Consider the following 26087-nt stretch of genomic DNA (forward strand, 5'->3'; position numbering starts at 1 on the left):
AATACAGCTTCCAGGCTTCTTTTACAATGGCTGAAAAAAAAAACTTAGCTCTAGAGAGAATTGTTTTGCCAGCCCTATTTTCTCTGGCTTTGAGTTTCCCACTGACATTAATTAGGACTTCCTAAGCCTTGTTAGCCTGGCATTTTCGTTTGTTACTGAGAACAGCGAAGGTGACCTTGGTCTGTAGGTGGATTTCTCAGCTCTGACAGTTTAATCATTAATGTCTTAGGAACAGAGGTAGGGATCTTACACAGGAAACTTGAGAAGAGCTATAAAAACATCATGTAGACAGCTGGCAGCATCAGCTAGCATAGCTCCAATAATTCAAAAGTAGAGGTGTTTCTGATAAGCCATCTTGATCTCACACAACACATGTTATTCAATACATATTTTTTGTTGCATAATAAGAAAACAACAACAATTAATCTGTGTAAGCTCAGTTGCAAGTGGTTGAACTGAGTATACTGAGAGTAATTTCCAGCATTCAACAAACTCCAGGAAAGTGGACTAATCACTGGAAGACTGATCTCTGGTGATCTGGTTTTGAATGATGGCTTAAAAGTTATTTTGGTGGCTTCACTCTACTCCCCACCAGTACAGTCACGAAACTGTAGAATCATGGACAACTGTAAGTAGAAATGCACTTCTGGAGGTCATGAATTCCCTTCTCTAAGAAGGTCCTAACAGAGCAGGTTGCTCAGGGTCATGTCCAGTCACATTCTGAGGATCTCCATGGATGGAGATGATATTACCTTGCTGGGCAACCTTGTCAATATTTGACCAGCCTTATGACAAAAAATCCCCACCAGCACCCTTAAAATATGAGTGAAAATCCCATGAGCAAAGAAACCCAGGAAGGGAAAACTGAGTTCTACCTCTCCATACCACGCAGCATCACAAGACCCATGTGGGTAAGTATGTTTTGAGCTGCTGTGATTAGTCTCACCGTCTTAAGCTTTACATACACTAAGATTAAAAGGACTACATAAACAGGAAAACATCATATTTGCTCATAGCAGTCTTTTTTAAACAGAGACTGTGCAAACAGCATTCACAACTCTGATGTGTCATCTGCCACATGGAGCAAGAGTTTGACAACAGAAGAGTCACAAAGCATTGGTGGTAGCAGAGCTTCACCAGGAGCAGGCTTGACTCCCAGGGAAGACAAACCGGGAGCAGCCGCTTTCCACCGGGAGGCACAGGAGGGAAGATTCTGCTCCTGGCCCACTTGAACTGCACACTTCAACATCTCTACCATGGATTTATAAACATCCATATCCAGTGGGGTCCCGGTCCTAGCAGGTACTTCTGAAGGTCACTTAGGAATGACATACACAGCTTGCAGATTTGCCACTAGCAGCTGCCACAAGCTACCAAAAAAGGCAGAATATTAAGACTACACAAAACCAAAGCTGAGCTGGAATAAAAATATCAAATGAAATGCTTACATGTTGCTGAACATGCTGCCTAACATCAGAAACACGAGACAACAGCAGAAAGCCATGCAACGCATTTTGGCAGAAGCACGCAAACATTTCACAGCTTGTCCCCTGGATGCCATGCTCACACTTACGTTAGTCTGTGTCATACTACCTTAACTTGTTTTAAGCATTTCCATCATCTGTGAGGTAGGGAGGGAAAAACACAATAGTTAAGGTATAATCAAGTGAGATCTCACACATCACAGTATAATTTGTAAACAATCTCTTTATTGGCTGTAGTGTGGAGAGTGTAAATGTTTCAGGCTTCTATCTCAGCTTATCCAGACAGGGAACTTTCTGAAAGCCAAGTAAGTGATTCAATGGATTACTGAGGAGGCAGATGAAAAAACTGGTATTAGCAGAGGAGGAAATAGTAACAGAACATAAATAAACACATAAACAAGTGAAGAATTTTGGTGTCTGTAAGATTAATTTTTTTGCTGTCATATCAGAATCAAAACACCCACTAATACCTTTTGATCAGTGAGGAATTTTGAACACTATGTTAATCTGGCTACTTTAAAAATATTTGAATAAAGATGCAAAATTAAAAAACAAACACCTACAAATCATTACAATGTATTAGACCAAAGATAAAATTGTATGAGTTCTCATCTCAGTATGGAACCATCTGTAGAAGTCTTTCTTCTAGGTGAGAAATTAGAGTAATAAAATAAAAATGTTACATCAAGATCTTGTTGATGCATTGCTCCTGTACATTTTTGATTATACTTCCAAAATCATAGGTACCATTTGAAAGACCCAGCCTCCCAAATCCTTCTATGCACACACTTTCCTTTTGGCTTAAATTTTAAGGTTAGCCATGTACTGTGTTTTTAATTATGTACCCACAGAAGCCTCCTCTGGTGAGATCTTGTGCCCCTGCTACCCTGAGAAAGCCCAGGGGAACCTAACAGTGCTTTGCATCTCAAAGTATCTTCGGTCATCTCCTGTAATTACTCCTGTAATTTATTGTGAATTTACAGCACTTTGCACAGCGCATAAACCTTTCATGTCTGATGAGGACAAGTACTAAGTCACCTGAAAGCTAAAGGATTTGTATCAAGAAAAAAAGTACTTGCACATCTACACTTTACACCACTGAGCAGCTAAAAATGCATAACAAGATGGAGAAAACAATTATCTCCTGAGAGAGGGGCAGAGTAATCAGTTGGTCTAAACTTCTGCTACTCAAGGGGAGCCTGAAAGGAGATACTAAAATAGATAGAATTCGAGACACTATCTCAAAACAGTAATTTCTTAACTGAGAACACAGACCAATGGTTCCACTATCACTTGAAAACTATTTTGAAAAGAATTTAAAGACTTTACTGTGGATTTAACATATAAATCACAAAGAGCCAAAATAACACCAGAGTTGTATTTTCTAGCTGGGCCTAATGTAGAAGAACTGCAAAATACAACAGAGAAATTACATACTGTAGCTGGATATAAACGTATTGATTATGTGATTGGCATGTCCCTGCTGAAAATAATCAACATATTGACTTTTCTGAAGATTCACAGTAGGCAGTAAGGAAGAAAAAAAAAAATCTATGTATTTGTGTATGTAGTTTTTTTTTTGAGAAAAGAATTTTATTTCTGTCTTTCTTGAGAGCTGTGACTTTGTATACTGGTACTGGAGTGCCTCCATTGGCTTATTTCTACCATTATTTCAGCAATGAAAAACAGAACAAAAAAAGGTGCTGAAGGATACACTGTATGAGTACCGAGATACAAAGCAAGGCAGCTGTCTCATTTATAATGCTGGGGAAAAATGAGGTAAAGTATCTTATTAAGCAAGTAATAGTGATATCATTTTCCTATTCCCTATTTTATTTTGATCATTCTGCACTGTGAGAGTCAATGATTAGGAATTTGTAGCAATGTAATCATGCTTGGCTCCCTGCCTCCTCTGGCACATCCTGGTTAAGTGGAATTGATGCAGTTTTGTGCAGATTAGGTGGCAGCCATTAAATTCAGAATCATTACACCAACTGGATACACTTGGGAAATATCCTAGGAAAACCAATTCTTCATTCAAACACTGTTGAAGGTTCCCATGCACCTCATGCTCTCCCTTTCCTCAGACACTTGAGCTTTCCCTGGGATCACCCAAGGATGTCCCTGCCTGTCCAGCCCTGCAGGACACACAGGCTGTGCTGCCACCTCAGCACATGGGATGTGCAGCCCCTTCCTTGGAATGCCATGGAGAAGACTCAGAGGAATTTTTCTTTGCTAAACATGATGATGCGTGTGAGACACTGGTAGGCTTGTGGCCATCTGGGGATGTGCCCACATCCTTGTTTCAGCTGGGATCAGGAGAATGTTTCTGAAGTGAATTTCCCAGTTGCTGTGTTTGTTCCAGCTGCTAATAGGCAGCTGTGGGGCCAAGCAGGAGCTTGGCTGGAATAACATCGTGTCTCCACCACGCCGCTGGCACCGACTTTGGGCCCCCAGCAGAAGCTGTTTCCTCCCACAGCGCTGCTCCTATTGCTAATGTAGACATTGCCTGACTGAACCCTGCTGACTTGATTGATTCTATTTAAACCAATGTGGTTGTTTGTACGAACAAAGCTGATAGAACTGGTCCTAAGTGGCATTTACTCCACCATGCTATTTGGCATATAAATCAGCTGTTTGGGGCAGTGATAACTGTTTTGTTACCACTGTGAATTTAGGGAAATCTGTTAAAGACAATAAGGAAAGTACATACTTGCAGTGAAACAACTGATATTAGCACACTTGACTGGTCTTATTTAGATGTATAGAGCAGCCTTGCTCTGGAGATAAAAGAGATTTTTCTGTCTTTTGGGATCTGTGAAATAGTCAAGATTGTTATGCCTTTCTTCCAAAGTATCATATACATTGATGAATTATGCATTTGGTTACATAGTTTTAAATCTGCATATGGCTGTTTGTACCCAATGATAAAACATTCTTTTAGCCTTTTTAAATGGTTACAGTAAAATTCTGCATGATGTATAATGCAAGTAGTAATTTTCATCTAGAAATATTGATGATATCTTGCCTATGGCAATGAACAGGTTTTAATACTACAGTAAAGCATGTCCTTTCTTCTTAATTAGTCTCCATTCATTAAACATGCAGATTATTTACAAAAAGCCTAACACAATGGAAAGGAAGAATAACTAATGCAATGGCTGTATTCCCAGGATCACACACTATTCGTCTTTACTAAGCTAGTTGAGCCTCTGTAATCTCAAGGTGTTTATGAAATAATAGGGAGAAATCTTTAGGTTAAGCATATTTAGTATAAAAAGTAGTTGTTTAATTTGTTTCTTAAGATGAAGTTCTCCTGTTTTTGAGGGAAAACTAAAGTGCTTGATGAGTTAAAGCCACAGATGTCTTGCAGTAAGATATAAGAAGCCTTGTTGGATCTTGAACAGAAACAATCTTTATGATGTTGAGATTTTGTAGCTTATAATTAAACTTCATTTTTCAGGCTCTGTAACCTGTATCATCTTCACATGCCCTATTTTATACATCACAGCAATTAGTGAAGCCTACAGGGCACATTTAGAAGAAGGCTTTCTGTCAGGAGCTGGTGATGTAGTGACTCAGCAAGGCATCAGAAAGCTTTGCTTGTGCTAAGGCTTTGTGCACCTCCAGGGGGGCCGGACCTGTCAGATTAATACAAGGGGCTATTTTTGTAACATCCAAAAAGTTTCTGCTGTACATCAAAGTGCACTAGCTGCTTATTTTAGATGACAGCAGCTCTTAGATTTGTCTCGAACAATACAGTCTTTAGCACTTTTTTGGTATATACTTCTCCAAAAAGAAAATTTCCTGTGAAGAATTTCATTGAAGAAGGGCTTCCCATTTGAGATCATCAGAGACATTTTCATCCTGTGCTTCAAACATTCCAGTAAATTAACAGCCCACATACCAAAGGTAAGAGGCAGTCATGGCATATTGGGGAGTACTCTGAGCATGAACATCTGGATTTGTGTCCTGTTCTTCAGCTGAGCTGGGGTTTGGTCGCAGGCAGTGAGAAGAGACTCTTGAAAACAGGCTACTCAGCAGGTCTGGTCTTTTATTTTCTGTGTCAATTTTTTACTCCCAGCAACCAAAATCGCACCCTCTTTCCCAGACACAGTTACTTCCATTGTTGAAACTAACTTGCCTGAAAGCTGCTCTTTTCCCTGTGGACATTGCTGCAGGATCACATGAATGTGGCATGTATAGCCTTCCACAAGCAGAGGGGCTGTGAGTTACTTTCCCCTGGCTGCTCTTAAATCTGCCCATGATGTTTGGAGAATTAGTCTGAGCATTTTGCCCTGACTCCTGTCTCTTTCCTTGTGCCTGACCTAATGGGATCCTGAATACATGTGTAGTAGTGAAGTGTGAAGTGTGAAGCACTGGAAGAAGTGAGGCCACAGATGTGTCCCCAAGGTCAGAATCAAGAACTTCTAGCAAGTTCTAGAGAGATAATGGAAATTACCTCTGAAACCAGGTAATTTCAACCAAGATGTAATCATTAACACTTGGCTTTCACAGTCTGCCCTTTGTGTAAATCTCAGAAGGATTTTCTCAGAGGTTGCTCTTAACTCTAATGGCACAGTGAAGTGACTTGGGAAAGGTGACACCAGAGTCAACAAAAGCACTGAAATTGGAGTGAGCTTTTTTGAGACATGGCCTGACTCAGCTCTCCTTGCTCCTGCTTCTCCAATACTACTGGAGCTGCCCTCTCTGCTCCTTTTTTCTGTTGCCTTTTTGTGGTCCCCTCCCAGCTGCCCATCCCTGCTCACCAGAGCCCTTACCAAAGTCCCTTAGCTGGCGTGTGCTCCCGGATCTCACTTGGCAAAATGTAGCTACATCTGCACTTTTCTAAATGGGGATGGATTAACTGCATGCTTAAAAGCTTTGCTGGATGGAGACCTGGACTCTAGAGCCAGACCCACCTTCATTGCTGGAGCCTGCAAGGAAGAGGAGAAGACATTTTTCTCTTCTCTCATGCTGACTGGGAAAGGGGTGAGCAAGAGAAGTAGGGAGAGCCCTGACTTGGTTTCTGCAGAGCATCGCTGTCAGCAGAGCACTGGGCAATGAGGCTCCGAGTACCTGCCCACAACCCAGAGCATCCTGGGGAGAATTAATAGTAAGGCTGAGATGAAATGTAGTTCTGGCATATTTTTTAATAGAAAACATTTGTAGAAAAGTTCTCCCCATTGACTTTGGAAAAAAGAAACACCTAAAAACCCAACAACAATTTTTATGTGGGCAGTTATTAATAGTAGTGTAAATAATAGATTTATATTAGAATAACTAGTAGTTATCTTAATACTTGCCCATAAAAAAACATTTTGGGGTTTTTAGTAGGAACTTGGTATTGTGACTAATAATACTTTCATTTGAGTAGCTCTCAAATGTTTTGTGTGCAGAATATGTCAATGATTGCATCTAAGTCACAGAGGGCTGCTGGAACCTCCTGTACCTAAGCTATTTAAAAGCATCATGTTGTGCCTGCTATTATAAGAACACAGCATTTAACACCCTATTGAAAATAAAAACAATTCTTCTTACGTGTTTTCCCAGCTGAAGCTTATTTCCACTGTTTTCTCAGAGAAGCAACAGTTTGGGCTTAATCTGTTTAATTGCACCTTCAGTTTTCATCCCTTTATTTTATTACTATAAATACATGTTTTTTAAAATCTCCTGTTCCTGAAGTTATTTCACCCATCAAAAGTCTTGGTTTTGCTTCTGAGGTATATGTCTTGTGTATATATCTGAGCTGTATTAAAATTCCCTGTAGTATAAAAGATAAAGATTTCTTTGCTCAATCACTACAGTCAACAGGAATTTCAATACCTATATCTATGGCATTTGGGCGAGGTCTCTCTTAGTTTCTCTTCCCTTTTAGGCTGCTGCTTCTGTTTTGGGTCTCCCTAGACTCTCAGTCTGGCAACATGAGCTGGGGGTTCTCACCATGGCAGCTGTAAGAATCATTGATTTTTTTGGTTCAGTAGCAGAAAGGGTGAAAAAAAGGATTACTGTCAGCCTTTTGAAAGGTAATTCAGAAAAAATTAATTTCAGATCTGCAAAATACGTTATTTGAGGGACATGGTATAAAAGTAGAGGAAAAAAAGCCTTGCATCACAAAGTGGAAGAATAAGCTGTCTGCAACTATTCTTCCCTGACCTTGTGTTCAAAGGAAAAGGCATTCACTGAGGTCAAAACCCACTCTTCTACACACAGAGATTTGAGTCAAAGCCCTTCTTTTACTAGAGATGTTCTCTAGCTCCAGCCAGAGGTCACCTGAAACAAGATGTTCGCCACCTCTCCTGCTTTGACTATTTTACTTTTCATTCCAACTGTACAAATGCTCAGCACCTGAGCAGAGCAGAGCATGTATTTGAGTGAGTTTTCTGTCCAACCTTTGGTTGAGACACAGCACCATAAGGTTTTAGCTTTGTGGCAAAGGCCAGTGAAGATATTTACATTGAATTAGGTCAATGAAATAACAGGTTTCAGCCACATTCCCCAGAATGTGCTGGATGAGCAGCAGCTGCCCTGGAGCAGAGGACTGGGGCCTCTTTTCTCCCAGGCAAGAGAGGGATGGAACCATTACTGCTGAATTTGACACAAGTTCCTAAAGAATTGTTGTGATCCAAAATTTTATTTTTTAAATAATAAAAGAATGAAAAATGTTGTTTCTAAATGCTGCTTATCCCTTCTGAACATCAATCATGTGCACTGAAAATCCCACTTCTTGTGACAGCCCATGGGTGTGATCTTTACCTGCTCACATAGGAGTGCTGCTGGTGAGTCCTTGTGGGTCATTCAGCTCAAGGAAGGCGGTCAAGACAATAACACAAGACAACACCATGATCTCAACTGACTTCCTTCAGTTTCCTGGTCTCTCTGTCAGACAGCCCTAACCTGAAGGTTCTGCCCATTGATATTACCTTACTAATCTCACTGGTTCAGATTTGAAAGTCCCAAGGTAGTATGTCAGCTCTCTTGCACGCATTATTATTTTTGTATCTAAATCTTCTTTAAATATTGGGCAGACTCTCTTTTCATAGCTGAGTAGTTATTTCAGTAAGTGTGGCAGTTGATTTACAGTTGGTACTGTGTGCACTTTCTGTAGCGAAGCATAAAATTGAAAGGCTTATGTCAAATTCATTCATACATGGACACGCTCAAGAACAAATTAATTTTAAAGCACTCACAGGGTATATAATGTTTCTATGTCATGCTTTACAAATCTATAAAGTAATTTATAACATAAAGCCTACTTTAGGAAAGAGCTGTAGTAGAACAGATAGCAGAGTGATTTCAATCTAAAATATCCCAGTGCTACACTCTCCCAGATATCTGCAATTCAGATCTGATAGGAACCATGAGTAATCAGATTCTAAAGCAAAATTATTATACAAGACAAGGCTCTCAGTGCAATGTCCTCTTGCAAAACCAGGCTATTCTAGGACAAATTTGGTTTTGTAACCATCAGTATGCTGCATACTAGATAAGGTATCTGATTCAGATCTCAAATTAGTATAAATCGGAAATCACAGCCATGAAGGATCAAGATAAACTCTTAAAGATGCATATTAGATAAATCTCATATGTAGCTGTAAAACCAGGGCCCTTGTAATTAATATCAAGGGAATTTGCACCCCATGAGAACAGATGTCTTCAAGCTGACACTACTGTTGTGGTCCTTCTCTTCTGGATGGCACAGCCTGTGGAGGGTACCTCAGCACAGGTGAGTGTCTTCCCCGTGCCATTTGAGCGCAGATTCTTTGAACATCCTTACAGTGTTTTGAATTTTGGAGCACCACCAGATTCTTTCTCCTTTCTTTGGCAAAGCTGAAACTGCCAGCACCAGCCTCTTGCTGCATGGACCAAGGGACCCAGAAACCAAGAGGAGAGCACCTCTCTGATCACAGCCAAGCTCCTTGTCTACTTGCAGCCTCGTCATGCCTGTAAATTCCCCCACACTGAGCACTTACCATTAGCAAGTGTGGTAGGCAATCAACAGAAACATTCAAAGACAAGCAGTCACCCAAATTCAGCCCTGAGGTGAGCAGCTACAGCTGCCCTCCAATTGCAGGCTGGTACAGACAGGAATAAGTGCTGAGTCTAAGGAGCTGGCACAAGCCAGCTGTGTCACAGCTACTCCTGCTCCCTCTCTGCATTATTTTGCAGGGGCATTCCTGCTGTCTGCAAGTAGCAACTTATTATATTAATTGTACAAGGAATAAAATATACAGCAATGACTGTGAACTGCTGCCGTGCTCTTCCTCCCACTATTCATCCCTCTTGGCATGTGTGTTGCACCTGGGTAACTAACTCTGTAATTTGGACACAAGGAGTGCATTCCCTCATCTCCTCAGGAGAAACAAAGATATAATCAGAATTTAGAGTGGCTACTAAAAGGTGCATATTTCAAAGGTAAAATTGCAACATAAAGCATTCAAAGAAACTACAGCCCAAGTGCCACCTGTGTGCAGAAGGGAGAAGGAAAATATCATTCTTTGTATCAGCCAGTGGAGGCAGAAAAAAGGGTCTAACTCAAAGCAGCTGTTCTACTCCTTGCATCAGAGGGAAGAAGCCCTAGTTGCAGTCCCCTCATGCAGTGAACTTTGAGGTATTTATAAAAAATGGAACAGCTTCCACAGTGCAGGGCAATGAAGGTCACCCCAGCATAGCTGGGCTGGTAACCAGTCAGTACAGCACAGCCACAGCAAGGTGGGAAGAAACCTTGGCTGTGGGGAAATGGGATCATCCTTCAACACAGACACACAGGCCAGGGGTCGCCATGGGGCTGAGGAGGCGATGGTCACACAGAATGGAAGAGCTGAGCCTTGCCCTTTCTTCTGCTAAATGCTGGGACCCCGTTCCTCAAAAATACCTAATGATCAAACTTCTGCATCAAACTTCTCAGCACGGGAATTGAATTTCATTCTCTTCCTGAAAATCGATTCAAACTGGGTCCCCCAGAAGTCCTTTTGAAAAGCTTGACTACTGCCAGTCTCCTGTACTGCATTCCTCCTCACAGCCACCACATTGCTGACACATGTGGAGGAAGAAAAGTCCTTATTCCAGCAGGAAAGGCTGAGAAAGGAAGAACTGTTAGTCTGAAATTCTGCTCTTTCATGAGGAAGATTTCAAAGGAACCCAAAGAAAAATTGCATCCAGCTCAGTGGGAATGCCTTAGGTATAGACTTCACCTATTTCTTTGCAGCAAGCCAGTTAATTGTGCAACCTTAACAACTGCTTTAAACAAAGGGATTCCTAAAATTTGCTTTATCATCAGTGGGCAGCTGCTGACAGCCAGCCAGGGAGCACAAGAAGCAGTGGGGTGCTGGAGGAGCCCTCCCCCAGCCCCTGCCCCAGTGCAGCAGGGTGGCAGCTGCATGAGTGCCAGGCTGGGGCTGTGCCATTTGCTGAGTGCTTTGCACAATCCTGTTTGCAGTCAATAATAAATACCCATAATGTTAATCATTTGCACTGGAATGTTCTGTTACTTCTTTGTGCCTCAGGTTGAACTTTTTTCTTCAAAGTTTCAGCACAGCAGTTCAGCAGTTTTTGAGAACCTGTACCATTACCTAAGGAATTCCTGACTCCAAGAGGAGTGTGGTTGTCACAGCAGTACTGAATTATTAAATAAATGGTATTTGGATTGAGTTTTTTTTAATTTTGATTGTGAAAATCAGTCATAAAATCCTTGACAGTTAGATATCAATCTAGACCTATCCCATAATTCCTTTGCAGGTGCAGAGTGCTCCAGAGTGTTTTATTCACGAAGTGGTGATAGTGTGAAGGAATGATGCTGTAGCACCCACCTTTCAGGGATGTAACCCTCCTAAAGCAGTCACAAAGCAAGCTGTATGTAGGGAGCTTGCAGTTTGAGGAGAGATGGGTTCCTAAGCTTGGGATCCAGGAAATCCAATATAATGCAGAAAGACTGTCTGTGACAGAAAACATAAAGGCCAGGAGGCATTTGAAATAAAAGACTTCTGAGCTCTGCATAGAACACAGAGGAAATACTCAGCTTTCCTGGTTGGTCAAGAGCTTCTTCTACTCAAGAGCATTTGTATGGATCCCTGCTGTTTCCTACACTTGTATTCCAGGAAGATATTGTTTGTCCCCCTTCTACTCTATTAAATCTTTCCAGGTGTATTAAATCTTTCCATCATTTCATGATGAAAAGTGTGCTGGGACTGCCCTGGACGCCTCTGCAATGCTGGGAGGGGATGAAGTCTTGATCTCTGTCTGTGGTAGGCATTCATTCCTAGCCAAGATTGTCTCCTTTGACAACGTGCTGTCTAAGATTTTGGGTAGGAGGGAACACTTCTCAGAGATCACCAAGTCTCCTGTTCTCCTGTTCAGGCCTAAATGAAAATCTCCTACAGGTAGGTCCCCTCTCTGTGTGGACAAGGGAATTATTGAGCCTGTATAAATGCCAGAGAAATGCTGATTAACAAATTACATTTGTTTCTCTCAAACACTGCCATCACTTTCTCAATGAATTGATGTGAAAGGTGCTGCTAAGGAGGCAGGTAGGGTGCCAGGGGAAGTGAGCTCGTGCAGGGCTCTTGGAGATTATGGCTGGAGGTTGCCTCCAGCTGCCAAATTAAAGCAGCGAGAGTGAAGCCTGCAGTGTAGACAAACATTCTGCTCTGTCCCAGATTTCAAGTAAGCTTATATAAAATGTGGACTTATGCAATATATGTGCAATATAAAAGACTTTCTAAGGTGTTTGATTTGATATTTCAGGGCATAATGTGAGCACTATGTAGGTTTAATAAAGCATGTAGGGAACAAAAATGAAGAACTGCTTTCCCTGAGCACCATTTGGCAATAAGCCATCATCATTAAACATGGGGATACCTAGTAGGGATGTACAGAGATTGTTCCTAAACCTAAAACTGCTCATCAGCAGTGCAGATGCTACATTGGATCGTGGCTGATAAAATCTGCAGCTTGCACAAGAATCGATGTTATGTTTAAAAGATGAGGAGGATGCAGCGATACGAGACCTGTTGCTTGGTCAGACAAATCCAGTGTTTTAAGCACAGACAAATAGAGAGTTAAACTCCACAGAAAAATAAATAGTAGCTGCTCTAGTTAAGTGCTATTTTTTCTCTAAATGACTTAGAGGCCAGACAAGAAGACAAAAACTCAAGTCATCTAGTAACTCAGAAGGCTAATGAGACCTTGACTGGCTAAACAGGGGATGCTGAGATGGAGGCAGGAGCTAAGGCTAACAGTGCTATCTGTGGTCTTAGTATCTACTGAGGATGCTGAAGAACTGGGAAAGAGGCAGAGAAGATCTGCAAAAGTGGGCCAAGGACTACAGAAAGCACCTAATGGGGAGAGGGAGGTTTAGAAAGCACTGTCTGTCTAGCTTATCAAAAAGACTGAAAAGTCTTGATTACAGAGAATAACTCTTCACAGAGACAAATGAGCTCTTTATTTTGGTGGAAAAGGATGAATGGTTAAAAGCTGAAGCCAAATATATCTGGAGTGGAAATTAAGAAAAACATTTTAATAGTGAGGGTTTGAAACAAACTGCTGAGAGAAGACAAGGAGTCTGCAGGGCTTGATGAAGATGTCTCAATGCTTTTCTAAGAGACAATTTTCTTGAATACATGCTATGTTTCAGTCCATCCCAATAAGGGCACAAATGGGTGATATTTTAAGAGTGGTGATAAAATCCAGTTGTCTTTTCCAGCTTCAAGTTCTGGAACCCTGTATGAGCTATCTGGAGGCGCACAGGGGTGTACATACCAGCTGGGGCTCTTGCAGGGAGAAGAGACCCCTCCTTGCTTTTTCTCCTCTTCCAACAGGATAGTCATGTCAAGAACCAGCACTGGCTTTCAGTCCTAAAGCCTGGCTTGCTGTGTTTCCAAAATGCCTTGCAGCACAATGAGCCCCTTGCTTGTCTGTCCTCACTGAAACTGCTCCCAGAGCAGAGGGACAGCAGGGGTGAGCGCATCAGCTCCCACCTCTCCTGGGCAGGATGGGCAGCCTGGGGCACTGAGCCAGGCTGGCAAAACTCCAGTGGGTGCTGCCTTCATCTGGGGGATCATTCATGAGAACAACCTGTGTTCTCATCCTGAGAGAGTTTTCTACCTGAAACTCAATACTTTTTCTTCACTAAAATAAATATCCTCACTCTGTTTTCTCTCTCTGTTCCTCTTTCAGATACAAACAATTATTTTTTCTTCAGTGGAGCACCAATGTCCTTTCAATGCCTATTAGAGAGCTTCACCCTCACTTAGTTTGTGAGCTCACCTGTGCAGGCTCTGTGTGTCAGTCCTGCAGCTTGGACTAGAAATGCTGTGCTGTGGCTCTGGCTAAGCCTTTGCACCCAGCAAATGGTTCCCAGTATATTTAGAATATTCAGTCTATGGTGGGATTGAACTCAACAGGGCTAAAAGGCTCAAAAGAAGGTGGATATGATTTCACCTGCAGCAAAACAATAATCCCCATCTTCTTTGAAGCTCTTTGTAGCTACTTTTTATTCCTTTAAGTTGTCAGTCTCATGGCAAGAAGCTGGCAAAAATTAACTCCTACGCTTGGCTTTGCAACAGGAAAGTGAGTGCGTCATGCAATGATGCTTCAGGCTTTCATCAATTTATCTTTGACAAAATGCAGCTCTTTAGAGAGAGGAGATCTAGTCGAGACAAAAAAAAAAAAAGAGAATGCTGACATTCTATCCTGGTACTTCTAGACTTTTTTAGTATGGAGAGTCCTTTATTCATCATTGAAATAAATTGTCAAATCTTCATATACTTACTATAGAAGTGTGGAAATCTGAACAGTGGTAGCAGTGGTGGAGAAGCCCAGGGAGAAAAAAGATATGTGGGCTGAGCCTGAAGGTGCAGTGCCTTGTGATAAACCAGATCCCATGTCTGGGACCCTGGAGTATACAGCCCTTAGAGGAAGTAGCTTTCCTCCAGCTTCTGAATGGTTTCCAAACAGCAATATCCACTGACAAGTGGCAGATCATGGATGCTCAGCAGACAATTATCTGGTCTCATGGTGATACAGTAAGAAATTTAAGATCCTGCTCTTTTCCCAGACCATGCTGGTTCCAGCAGGACCGCACACATATTTTCTTCCTGTGACTTTCTGGGGAAAGCAGTTGAGTTACAAGGGACAAAGCTGTTTCTTGAGAAACATAACTCAATAATGTGTGGTTAAGTACAGGAATATTTCCTGATTTATTTATTTATTGGTTTGTTGGTTTGTTTTTAAGGATGTGGAAAGGGGTAATAAACAGGAAAACCAATGTGTCAGTGATGTGTTTTCAGAAGGATGAAGAATGAGTTATTTAATGGAAAATTGAAAGATGTGATTGCACTCTGTCATGAGCATCTACAAGTTTGGCCACAGTATAATCCATTGACTTTTCTAGAATTGTCCTCACTAAAAAGTCAGAAGGGAGGTGCAAATTAGACACGAAGCCCACATTCACAGGCTTGTGAATTAAAAACATAGAATTCTGACTCATAGAGATAAACATTTAAGTCAGCTAATTTAACAACTATTTAAAAACATCTTGCTAACTTGAAAAATAAAAAAAATCAAGAAAGACATGAGGATAAAATATTTGGAATTGTCAAAGACAAGTGGAGAAGGGCAAATTAATGACAATTGCAAAAAAAAGCAAACCCAAATCCCAAGAGTTTTCCCAGAAAAATACCTTCTAGAGAAACCATGCCACAGTAAGGTAGAGGAAAGCAGAACTTATGAAGACATTAATCAAGGTATGAGTGAAAAGAAAATTATATGCTTCAGGGCACAAAGATGACAGGAAGCATATCTGTGGCAATAAGGGATGATGGAAATCATAGAGAGGGAAATATAACAAAGTATACATGAGGAAAGGATGCAAGCACCGCAAAACACCTACTCTGACAATACAGTATTTTGCTCTCACTAAAAGCAAAAATCAATAAACTCTGTGTAGGAAGAAAAGCTTATTAAATCATTGACTGTCCAAGCAGATATTCCTGTTGGCAAACACATTGCTCTGTGTGATGGATGGACACCAGGGTCAAGAGGTTGTTCACTGAAGTGATCAGGCCTTATAAAATCCAGATTCACAAACATTTGGGGCAGCAGAGGCTCAGTGCAGTGAGTGCTGTTGGGTGATTTCCATGCACTGCAACACTGCAAGCTCCTTTTTGGATCAGGAAGAAGGTTTCAATAAAGGAAGAAGTGGGTGGCACTCCCACAGCTCTGGCCCTGGGCATGCTCCACGTGTGCCTGCCGCTGGAGCAGCCACAGGGCTCTGCTCTGGATCACCAGCGCTGTGGTTTTCTCCCACACCTGCTTGCCCACCATGGAGCCTGGTGGTACAAGTGGGATGAAACTGCCACTCTGTAATTCCTGTGTGGAGACATGTCCTACCCCATCATCAGTAATCCTGAACCCTGGATCATAAGGGTTTGGCTTGGAAGGGACCTAGATCAAAGATGACCCAGCTCAAGCCCAGTGCCATGAGCAGGGACATCAAGTTGCTGAGGGTCACCCTACATTTGGCACATACCAAAGCAACAATAAAATGCCTCCTTTGAAGCTACCCTGTATTTCTCCCACTGTCTGGCAGCAAGCTGTACCTTGATCCAGTTTTGGCTCTTTACATTACTGGTGGGTCTCATCCATTAGCATCAGCCCATTTCTTCCTCATGCCCCCTGCCCCATTCCTACACCCTCTCACCCTCACCTTCTCACTGACCCCTTTGTGTGAGGTGAACCACACAGAGCTCTCTCAGTCACCTGTCGAGAGAGAGAGGCAAAGGAAAGGAGCTTTCAGTGGAGAGCACTGGACTGTAAACTTTGGGAATGTGCATTTCATCCATGACTGTGCAGCTGAGTGGACAAACCTGGGGCACAAAATCCAGGGTCCTACAGGCCCAGGTCACAAACCCAGTGCCCAATCTTTTTCCATGGCACTTTCTTTGGACCTGAGGCTCCCTGTACTCTCAGGGAGCTCAAACACATTTCCAGGTACACCTCAGGGCCCTGTGCACAGTGGGCTGGATTTTGGTGACGATGTGACATCTGGAAATGATGGCCATGGAAATGTCACAGGCCCTTCCATAGTTCCCTCCTCCTCTTCTGAGTTTCCTCCTCCTCCAGTAAGATTTCTGATCCAACCAGTGTAAAACATTTGCATTTCATTAAGCACTCCCTTTAAATGATGTCTCATTATGACTTTCTTTTTGGGTTAGGTATTTCTTTAATTTCTAAGCATACTAAATATTTTTTTCTTTTGGAGGGAAGATGGGCATGCCCTGAAGCTCAGGAATGCTCATTTTAGACCAGTGTGGAAGCAGCCTTTGAGGTCAGGCTGCAAGTGTCTGTAAATCCCACAACCCAACACTGTGTGTTTACTGCTGTGGATTGGGATCTACCAAATTTGACCTTGATGAGCCAACAGTTTTTCTGGCTTTTTTTAGAGTTTCAGGCTGGAAAAAGTACAAAGTGGGTTTTTTCCTTTTCCTGGAATACAAAGTGCTGTATCAGGCTGGTGAACACTTGGGGCTACTTCTGCTTCAAATCAGTCTGAGGAATGACAGGGGATCGAAATAAGCATTGGCCCTTTGGTTATCAAAAATTTATTTTGAGATGTTTTCTCCATCCCCATTTCACAAGAAGAAAATCTTGTTGTTTGTTTCTTGCAAATTGTGGAGAATTTTTGCATTCCAGTGAATTTTCTCCTGAATACTAATAGATGAGAGTAAAATAAAAATTATTATGTACATTAATAATAGAATACACACATAAAGATAACCTTGAGGTGTCTAAACTTTCTGCATATTCTTCTAGATTGCTGATAGCTTTTATATGTGAATATATTAAAAACAAGGGAAAAAATTAGAACTAAATTGAAATGTAAATATTTTTGTCTGCAGAAGAAAAATAATTTGTATCAATCAGTCACAATTTGTAAACACTCTTTGTTTGCCACCATCAACAATAATCTATCTGCAAGGAATGAATTTCCAACCTTAAGTAGCTAACTTATTGTCCAACCTTACCGTAGCTGACACTACTCAAATAAGTTAGAGTTTAGCAAAACTCTTTCTTCCTCAAGTTATATTATTTTCCTCTTGATTTTATTTTAGTGTGCTCAAACAGCATCCTTGATATTATGTTTATTTAGCAAGAGAAATGGAAGTTTTTCATTTTTTTCTCTGGAAAAAATGTATTTGAAGAGAAGAAAAAATCAAAAATGCTTTTAACATGGTTGGCAGGAACCAGTGATGTGGAAAAAAATGTTTCTGCTTACTATTTCTTTATTTCTTCTGCATTTTTCACCATGTTTAGAAGCAATACTGTCTGTGACCCATGTGTGTGACACACTCATGGAACCCTGAAAACCCGTGGAAAGCAGAAGATCGAAGATCAGCAGCAGGCTGCCTCCTCTGTCAGGCAGCCTTGAGAGTGTGTGCAGTTTGATGTCATGATCCCTTGCTCAAGTACCCAATTTCTGCAGGAGAATTCAACCACTTGTGGCTTTTGACAAGAGCCACATACTGGCAAAACACATCACGTGCAGTGGGGTGGCTGGGAGCCTTGTGGAAATCTGAGGTAACCTCCAGAAACCAAACCAAAGGCCAGATGTGCAGTTAAAGAAGTTATTTTCCAAGTTTAGTTATGCAACCAAGATGCACAAAATTTATCTACAAGTTACTCAGGTACCAGAACTTTTGAAATTATTTGTGCCCTGACACAGGTTAAATCAATTACAGTTTATTGAACTGCCTTCAAATATATCATGGGGTCATTTTCTATGGAATTTGATTGATGTGATGACAAGGAGGAAGTTGGCCTTGTAAAGTTACAGGAGGCTTAATCATTCCAACTTCTCTCTGGTCTAGTTATAGATATGGAATATTGAGTAAATGGCACAATCTAACCCTTGACGAAATTTTACTGGGGTTCTCAGGAACTAAAAAGGGAAATAATCTGGTTTTAATCCAATCAGCGCAATCCCACAGATGGAACAGGTCTGATTACAGCCTGGTGTAATCACTGCCACCCATGCAGAGTGAAAGACTACAGTAAGCCAGTGGAAAAAGAAGTTCTTCAGATATCTTCTTTGCAGCAATACTGTATGATAATAGTTTGAACTATCAATCCCAGAATGACAGATTAATCTAATTTTGGGGGAAAAGCAGAACTGACACTGATGGATGAATGGTGGCAGGAGGGGCTAAGAGCAGCCATAGAGTGGATGTTAATCCTATTGCTGCATCCAAGAAATGGACCTCATCTCCAGCTCTGATGACTCAGCAGAGGGAAGATTTTTAAGGAAAGGTCTGACTCTGTTTACTTAAAAAATTGGCTGTGGGAATTTATTCTGCATGAGGGACGCAGGACAGAGCCCTTGGTTACAGCTGCAAGGTGTTACAGTTCCCCTGCTCCCTCTCCTGACCCTGGAAAATCCCACAACAAACAGGAATCCCCAGACGAAGTGCTACAGCTCTCATTTGAAGATCTGCCAGCTGAAACTTCATTTTCCAATTTTCTTTGGAGCAATATATTATCAGATGTATAATGATGCCTAATTTAACTTTGTCTCTACATGTTATGTTTATGAAATGTCTTTCAGTGAGGCAGATGCAATCACAAGACCTTGCTCTTTGGATTAATTTCCAATTAATTGTCACATTTGTTTTTCTAAACCCAGACCAGCCTGCTAAGCATACTTAAGAATTTACAGTTCTCAATGCCTATTGGCCTTGCCTGAAAGGCTAACTTTTTTCTTCAGCTCATTGGGAACCCTGTAGGGGAAAAGACTGAAAACTGCAAAGGTCAAGAGGAGTTTCATATTAAGGTTTATGTTGTGCTGTTATTTGAGTAAACAAAGGTAAATTCCAGCAGGAGGGATGAATTTACATCACACGCAGTGTGTATTGACCGTGGTGAGGTAGAGATGGAATGGAAATCTTTTCCCATTGTGAGGCAGACTGAGCAGGAGGGATGTGAGAGGATGTGGAGGAAGATCTACAAGAGGGTGCTGGGATGGGTAATGAACAGCAGAGAGAGAAGCAGCAGGAAAACACCCATTAACAGAGATTACTGCAGCACACAGAGCTTTTGCACACCCTGCCAGAGCACGTTTTCAAGCTGGTGCCTGGGGTTATGTCTATACCTTGAAAACAGACCACGTTCCCCTCTCTAGTCCTGAGGGCAAGAGGCACAGCGTGGCAGCACCTATCCTTACCTCCCCAGCCTTGGGCACCTAATGTGCATCTCATGGAGGACAAGTTGACTCCACATTCTGCTCTCCCTTAACAAGTACTGACTGTTTTCCTTGTTTCAAGAGCCTGGGTACCTCACGTGTGTCAGCACCTTTGCACAGGTGTCTTTGGGGTGTCAGTCCCACCTGAGCTGTGCTAGGGGATGTGTTGTTGTTGGCCATGCTGTTGCAGAAGAGACAGCCTGGGGATGAAAGGTAAAGCCAAATAAAGAGATGTCTATGTCACACCTACCCGATAAAGTGACTGCAGCTTGTAATCAAGGATATATGAGGATAGCTGTGGCCTATTTGCTACTTAGTGAGGCTTGCAGCAGTGGTAGGTGCAATGATGTAGGCATCCTTCACCTGTATTTTCCTGCCTCCAGATGCATTTATTTATGGATACATTTAGCCTGTGCTGCTCCATCTCTATTGCTGTGCCTTTACAAGCTAGCCTGAAGCTAACTCTGGACCTTCTGCATGAAGTCTGCTTGCATCCCTGCTCAGATCAAACAGGGAGAGAAGCAGAGCTGACCCTGATGGATGTGTGAAGTGTCAAGAGGGATAGAGCTGTAGTGAGCCTGATGGTATGATGAGCCTGAAACCAGTGTATGTCAGATACTGCTGTCTCAGCCTTGCCTGAACTTGTGGGGGATGTACCTTTCTGTGAGAAAAATACAGTGTCTTCTGAAGTTTATTAAAATGTAATTGAATGGTGAGAAATGAGGGGGAAAAATGAGCAGCTTTTTTGAACAGAGGAGTCCTGCTGTTCAGGAAAGTAAAAAGTAAGGCCCAGAATGGAGTGGGATGTGCATACAGGGAAACACTGGCACCGATATTTTAAAATAACCATATGGAATGAATGGAGAATGAAACTACAAAATGAACCACAAACAGAAAAAATTTACATGAAGCTGAATAAAACCATGGAAGTTAGACTCACTATCTTTATCTTGTGTGAAGGTTTTATTGTGCCTTTAGGATAAAAAGGAGCTTGAAAGGATTATATATCTCATGAAACACATCTGCTGAGCTTCTAATGGTTATGCTGTGAGTGGAAGACATTGCTTATCAAAGGCAAAATAATGTTCTCACTTTCACGTATAAACAGGAGCCATAAAGTCTGGGAGTGGGATTTCCCAAAGCATGCTCATGCCAGAAAAATACATACTTATTCACTACTGACAGGACTGGGAACTTATGACTAATTCTGCATCAATTATGCTGCTGATCTGCTGTTAATCTATACACAAATCCTGTCAGTGCATTAATACCCCTTAGAGCATAGACAGAAATAAAGCAAGATACTGACAAACCAAATAATTTATTGTTTTCTATTCATTGTGATCATAATGAGACTGTTCCTTAGAAAGGTTTGGCATAAATGAGCTGGTCACATCCCCTTTTGTTCTGGAAGTGTCCCAGGGCTTCCAAGGTGAATTTAGTGCTTACAGAAAATATTACATTGACAGCCTTGAAAAATTAATTCTTTGTTTCCAAAGAGCAGAAGCACATCCAGTAGAAGCAGATTTCTCTACGATTTCCCACCAATAGGCTGCCTAATGTCCTCTGGAAAATGGGATTTTCCACAGGACGCGCAGCTGTGCCCATTGTTACCAGGAGAATGTCCTTGTGTCTCCATAAGGCCCTCCACAATTGAGCAAGGTGGCAGCCGTGGTCCTGTTGGGACCCAGACTCAGCAGGACAGAGAGGATGCACATGCACACCTGCACTTCTGCTCTGCTGCCTGTCTGACAGCCTCCAGCATCCTGCCCTGGTTAGCCTCACTGCCCCAGCCCAGCCTTGCCTCTGGCTCCATTGTCCCTGGTGGCACCAAACCTCACAGGCTGTCTGTTTTCTGCCCAGGTCCCTTTGCACAGCCCTGCCCTGTACCTCCCCTGCTCCCTGTACATGTTCACATTGCTGCTTGGCTCCAGGCAGGGCTGGATTCAATCCAGTGAATCTGCAGCCTGACTCATCACTGACAGCCGTCTTTTGCTGGTCCTCAAAGCACCAGCACCAGATCTTGGCTATAAACCTTTTGCTATAGAGCAACCATGCTAGAAGGAATTCTGCTCCAGGTACAAGGAGCACAAAACAGTTATTTTTAACATTTACCTTTGATGTTCTACGTTCCCATTCATCTGAGGGTGAAAGAGTACCAAGGTGTTTCTCTCAAGACCCGGAAAGGTATTTTCCCATGTATTTGGCTTTGTTTGCTACCTCTTGATGGGTTTTTTTTTGTTATTCAGTTGCCTCAGTGGGTTTAAAAATAATTTAATTTATCCAAATCCATTCACAACATTTCTGTAATGGTTTTTAATTGTGTAATTAGTGTAAAGACATATAATCATGTAATTAGGCTGTGTAATTACAACATGTAATAATATTGTAGTGCAGTTATGCACCTTTTTTAAACACAGGAGAAGAAACCTCAACATTCATAAAACTCCAAAATCATAGCTGTGAGTCCCAGAGTGTCTGTAAATATTTCCTTACAAATATTCTTGTGCAATCATCAAAGTTTAAACACAGGGATATATGCTGTTATAAGACTGCCAGGGAGACACCAATTATTTTTGGAAATCAACTCCATCAAATTGTGTGGTGTCAACATGAAAATGTTGTGCACAGGTGGGTATGTCCAAATGCAGGTGTTAAGGAAAGAAGAGGGAATTTAGCTGAAGATGTGGTTATAAAGCAAACTTAACTCCTTCATGGATGCCCTTATTGCAAAGAATAATGGTGCTTTCATCATGTGGCCTGAGTCTCCTTTTCTCATGGTGGAATTGGATGCAGGACTGATCTAGCTCTAGCTTCAGGCCAGTGAAAAAGCTCCCAGTGGTTTTGGCACAGTAGGCTCACCCCACTGTGTGAAAGGCTCAATGGATTCATGTACCCATGGAAAACTGATACCTTACTCTGCTCCCCCCTGCCCCCACTCTGGCAAAATCAGCCTTCCTTTAAGGGTGTAATGCACTTGGATTTGAGCACTTTTCTAAGACAGAGCAATGTGTCTCAAAAAGAATGAGTTTGTTGGTGTTAAGTTTCATCAGCTCTCCAGTGGACCAGACAGTCTGTTCCATCATGCTGGAAAGTGTTTTACAATTCACAAAATTAAAGTACAATGGGATTAATTGTTAGTAATTACTGTCTTGCTTTGAGGAGTTCAGGTGAATGCCTCCAATGTTCATCTACATTTTGCTCATTTTAAGAAAAGGCTGTTAAATCCCCAAACGAGGCAGATGTTGCAGGTTTCTGTACACGACATCCTTCACCCCCAGCTGTGAAAACAATGCTGTACCTGTCATTTGTTTTGTACTGAATTAATGGAGTTTGGAAAACATATCACATCCTCAGTAGTTGATGGACATGTTAATAATGTCTTATTTAGTTTTTGCAGAAGCATGACCCAGTTTCATTCTCACATTGGCACTGCAGTTAACTACAGCATTTGTTATATATACAGCACACAGTTAACTGCAGCATTTAATGCAAACAGGTGCCAGTGCTGGAAGGCTTCTGTGTCTTACCTGAATGGAAAATCCCTTCTAATCTCAGATGAAACAGCACAACTGGCTAATACTTGCTTTACACTGTATACTGACCACTTCAGTATGCACCAGTCTTTCCAAATGGTCTGAGAAACTTTTCAGGTCAGCAAGCAGCCATATCAACCTTGTTGTCACCACCAAGACACTTGTGTGACTGTCCCTGCTCCCACTGCCTCCCAAACATGCCATGTGCTGTGCAGTAACAGCCTGGGTGTCCCTGCAGATGCAGGACACTTCTGTGCTCTGATGACCACCACTACAGGAATATATTCACTTTTTTTTCTCTGTGAGCTTTGACATGCAGCTCAGCAGCCACGAGGAGGAGGATGGAGCCTGCACCCAGGGGCAGAGGTTTGAGGAGAGGAAGGCATCTGGACCTCCTTTCTTCTGTGGTGAGCTTTTGGATCAGCTGATATACAACACATATTAATAGAGTATCCAAAGCACCTTATTGTGCCACAATACAGTGATTGCTAATGGAGATTTTCTGTTCTAATGGAGACTAAAAGACAAATAGACTTAAAATAAATCCTTATTCTAGCTCAGTTGCTAGAATGGAAATCTAATTTTGTCTCACTCCTGTTAAGAAATAGGTGTTTCCCCTCTCCTCAAAGTGAAAAGTATAGTGTTTCAGACCAAAAGCCATGGTGCATTGTATCAAAAATAATCAGTTTCTAAGAATTTAGAAATTAATATTTTATATTTAATATTTTTTGTAACTTCATGTAGTGTGTTTTTTTTCTTCCTGGTCAAACTTTTTGGCAAAAGGAGAAAAAGAAAATCAAAAATTTCTTACTAACATGACAAACAGAAAACCTCTGCATTATGTGGAACTATTTTGGTTGGTCTTCCTCTTTCCTGGAATTTGCTAAGAGTTAAATGATCATTGATATGAATGCTTGCAGCAAACAAAGACTGAGATATCAAAGCAATAGCATGAGTTTTATTTTTGTGTGAATGCTCCTTACTGCTGATCTGCAGCAGTTCAGCCGGAGCAGTTGCTACAGCAGCAATCACTCAACATGCACGGTCCTGCTCAACCTGCTGATCAATGAGACACATTTTCCCTGTGCTGTACAGATTCAGGGGCTGCTGCTTGCAGAAGTGGAAAAGGAAAAGCCCTGAGCTGGCCAGAGTGCAGAGGAGCCTGGCATGACATTAATGAGCTCCAGCCCACAGCCCTGGGTGCATCCTGCCTGGCAGACATGCATGGCAGCCTCCTGCTGAGCCACCAGCACCACAAGGGACAGGTGCCACCTTGTCACCTTGTCCCAAGCAGCACTACCACCCTCCCATCACATCCTGACCTGCTTGCTGTGTATAGACACACCCCACCCCAGTGTTTGCCAGATGAACTCCGGGCACTTTGGGATTTACAGGCATGCTGTGCAGACATAGCACCTACAATTCTTGGCCTTGTCCTTCTGAGCAGGACAAGATTTCTGCTGTTCCCTCTTTGGCTCTCTCTTAGGTTGTTTGAACAAAATAGCACCTCCTTTCATCTTCCTAAGTTTGATCAGAGTTATTTTAAACAAATTGTTTTTTTACAAAAATATACACTTTTATTGTATCTAGTTCAAGAGCAGCTCCAACCAGTTTAGAAGTGTTAGCTGACAAATGTTTAGAGAAGATGCTGGAAGCAAGCAAATAGTGCTGGTGCCTCTGCAGAACAGGCAGGAAACTGAGGCATGGAGCAGTTATGTGCTCTGTAAGTCACACAGAACTGGAAATAACCTTTTGACTGCCCACTCCTCCTCCTCTAGCCTCAAGGTGAGGACTGGTTCCAGCCCCATCCTGTTCTGCTTTTTGGGTACTTTTGAGCAAATGCAGCTTTCATTTTGAATCCAGCCAAGTATAGTTATTTCAGCACTGAATTACTGTTCCTTTCCTGTCCCTAACTGTGTTTCTTTTGATTGCAGAGAGCTAGACAAGCTGTCCACAAGGCACGCTGGGCAGTGATGCTGGGGAACACTTGGTGTTTGCTTATCACAAAGTAACACAACTCTGAGGTCCCTGTGCAGGTGCCTGTGTCTGAAAGGGGGGACACAGCTGTGACAGGGGGGTTAATTCTCCACTCAAGCCCATAAATCATGCATGTCAACAGGGTTTCTTAGCTCAACCAGTACTGCAATAATGTAGCTACGAGACTGTGAAGGTCTGAGCCAGGCTCTGCCCTGCATGGGCTACTGTGAGCTTTGGGATCTGTGCACTGTGTTACATGAAGAGATACACACATGCCCAAAGATAAAAATATTCAAAATGCTCCTTTCCAGATGGAAATAGGGATTATTAAAAGAATAAAGGAAATGTCTATGCAGGTGAGAGACTGTATGGGAAAGGGTGGATGTTCAATGGAAGATGCATTCCAAATCAGCTGCTTCTGAGTTTGGCCCATTGGTTGCACTGTTGTCAAAAAGTTGCACCGGAACAGGTTTGTATTGGATATTAGGAAATATTTCTTCATGGAAAAGCTTGTCAAACACTGGAACAGTCTGCTCAGGGAAGTGGTTGAATCACCACCCCAGAAGGTATTTCAAAAAAGTTTAGATGTGGCCCTTGGAAACATGGTTTAATGGTGGATTTGGCAGTGCGGTTAGCGGTTGGACTTGATCCTAGAGGTCTCTTCCAACCTAAAGAATTCTGCTGTTCTGTGATCCTATGTAACAGTATCTCAGCAATATCCGGAGGAAACAACGCACGGGAATTGGAATGCAAAGACCAAACCAGCAGCTCAAAGCACTTTCACTTGGCACAAGGTGCTGTGCAGATATAGCTGAGTCCTAAACCCAGGATGGCTGTGTCAGCTCCAAGCTGTGCTGA

General features: G+C 42.0%; 1 protein-coding gene across 3 annotated transcripts in view; it reads right to left on the reverse strand.

The window, feature by feature from the left end:
- LHFPL3 (LHFPL tetraspan subfamily member 3) overlaps window positions 1-26087 on the reverse strand; it is a 233606-nt gene that overhangs the window by 35611 nt on the left and 171908 nt on the right. Inside the window, exon 3 of one of the 3 annotated variants that reach the window (XM_088055867.1) lies at window positions 1594-1621. The exons of 1 other annotated variant lie outside the window; for it this stretch is intronic. In XM_088055867.1, coding sequence (XP_087911993.1) covers window positions 1605-1621 — 17 coding nt within the window. In that variant the 3' untranslated portion in view covers window positions 1594-1604. Of the gene's footprint in view, window positions 1-1573; window positions 1622-26087 lie in introns of all 3 variants that reach the window. One more of the 3 variants, XM_014255165.2, reaches the window with a different exon arrangement.

This window comes from Pseudopodoces humilis, chromosome 5, assembly GCF_049639895.1.
Source record: "Pseudopodoces humilis isolate 2021_Gansu_Grassland_sample_001 chromosome 5, ASM4963989v1, whole genome shotgun sequence".
NCBI lineage: Eukaryota > Metazoa > Chordata > Aves > Passeriformes > Paridae > Pseudopodoces > Pseudopodoces humilis.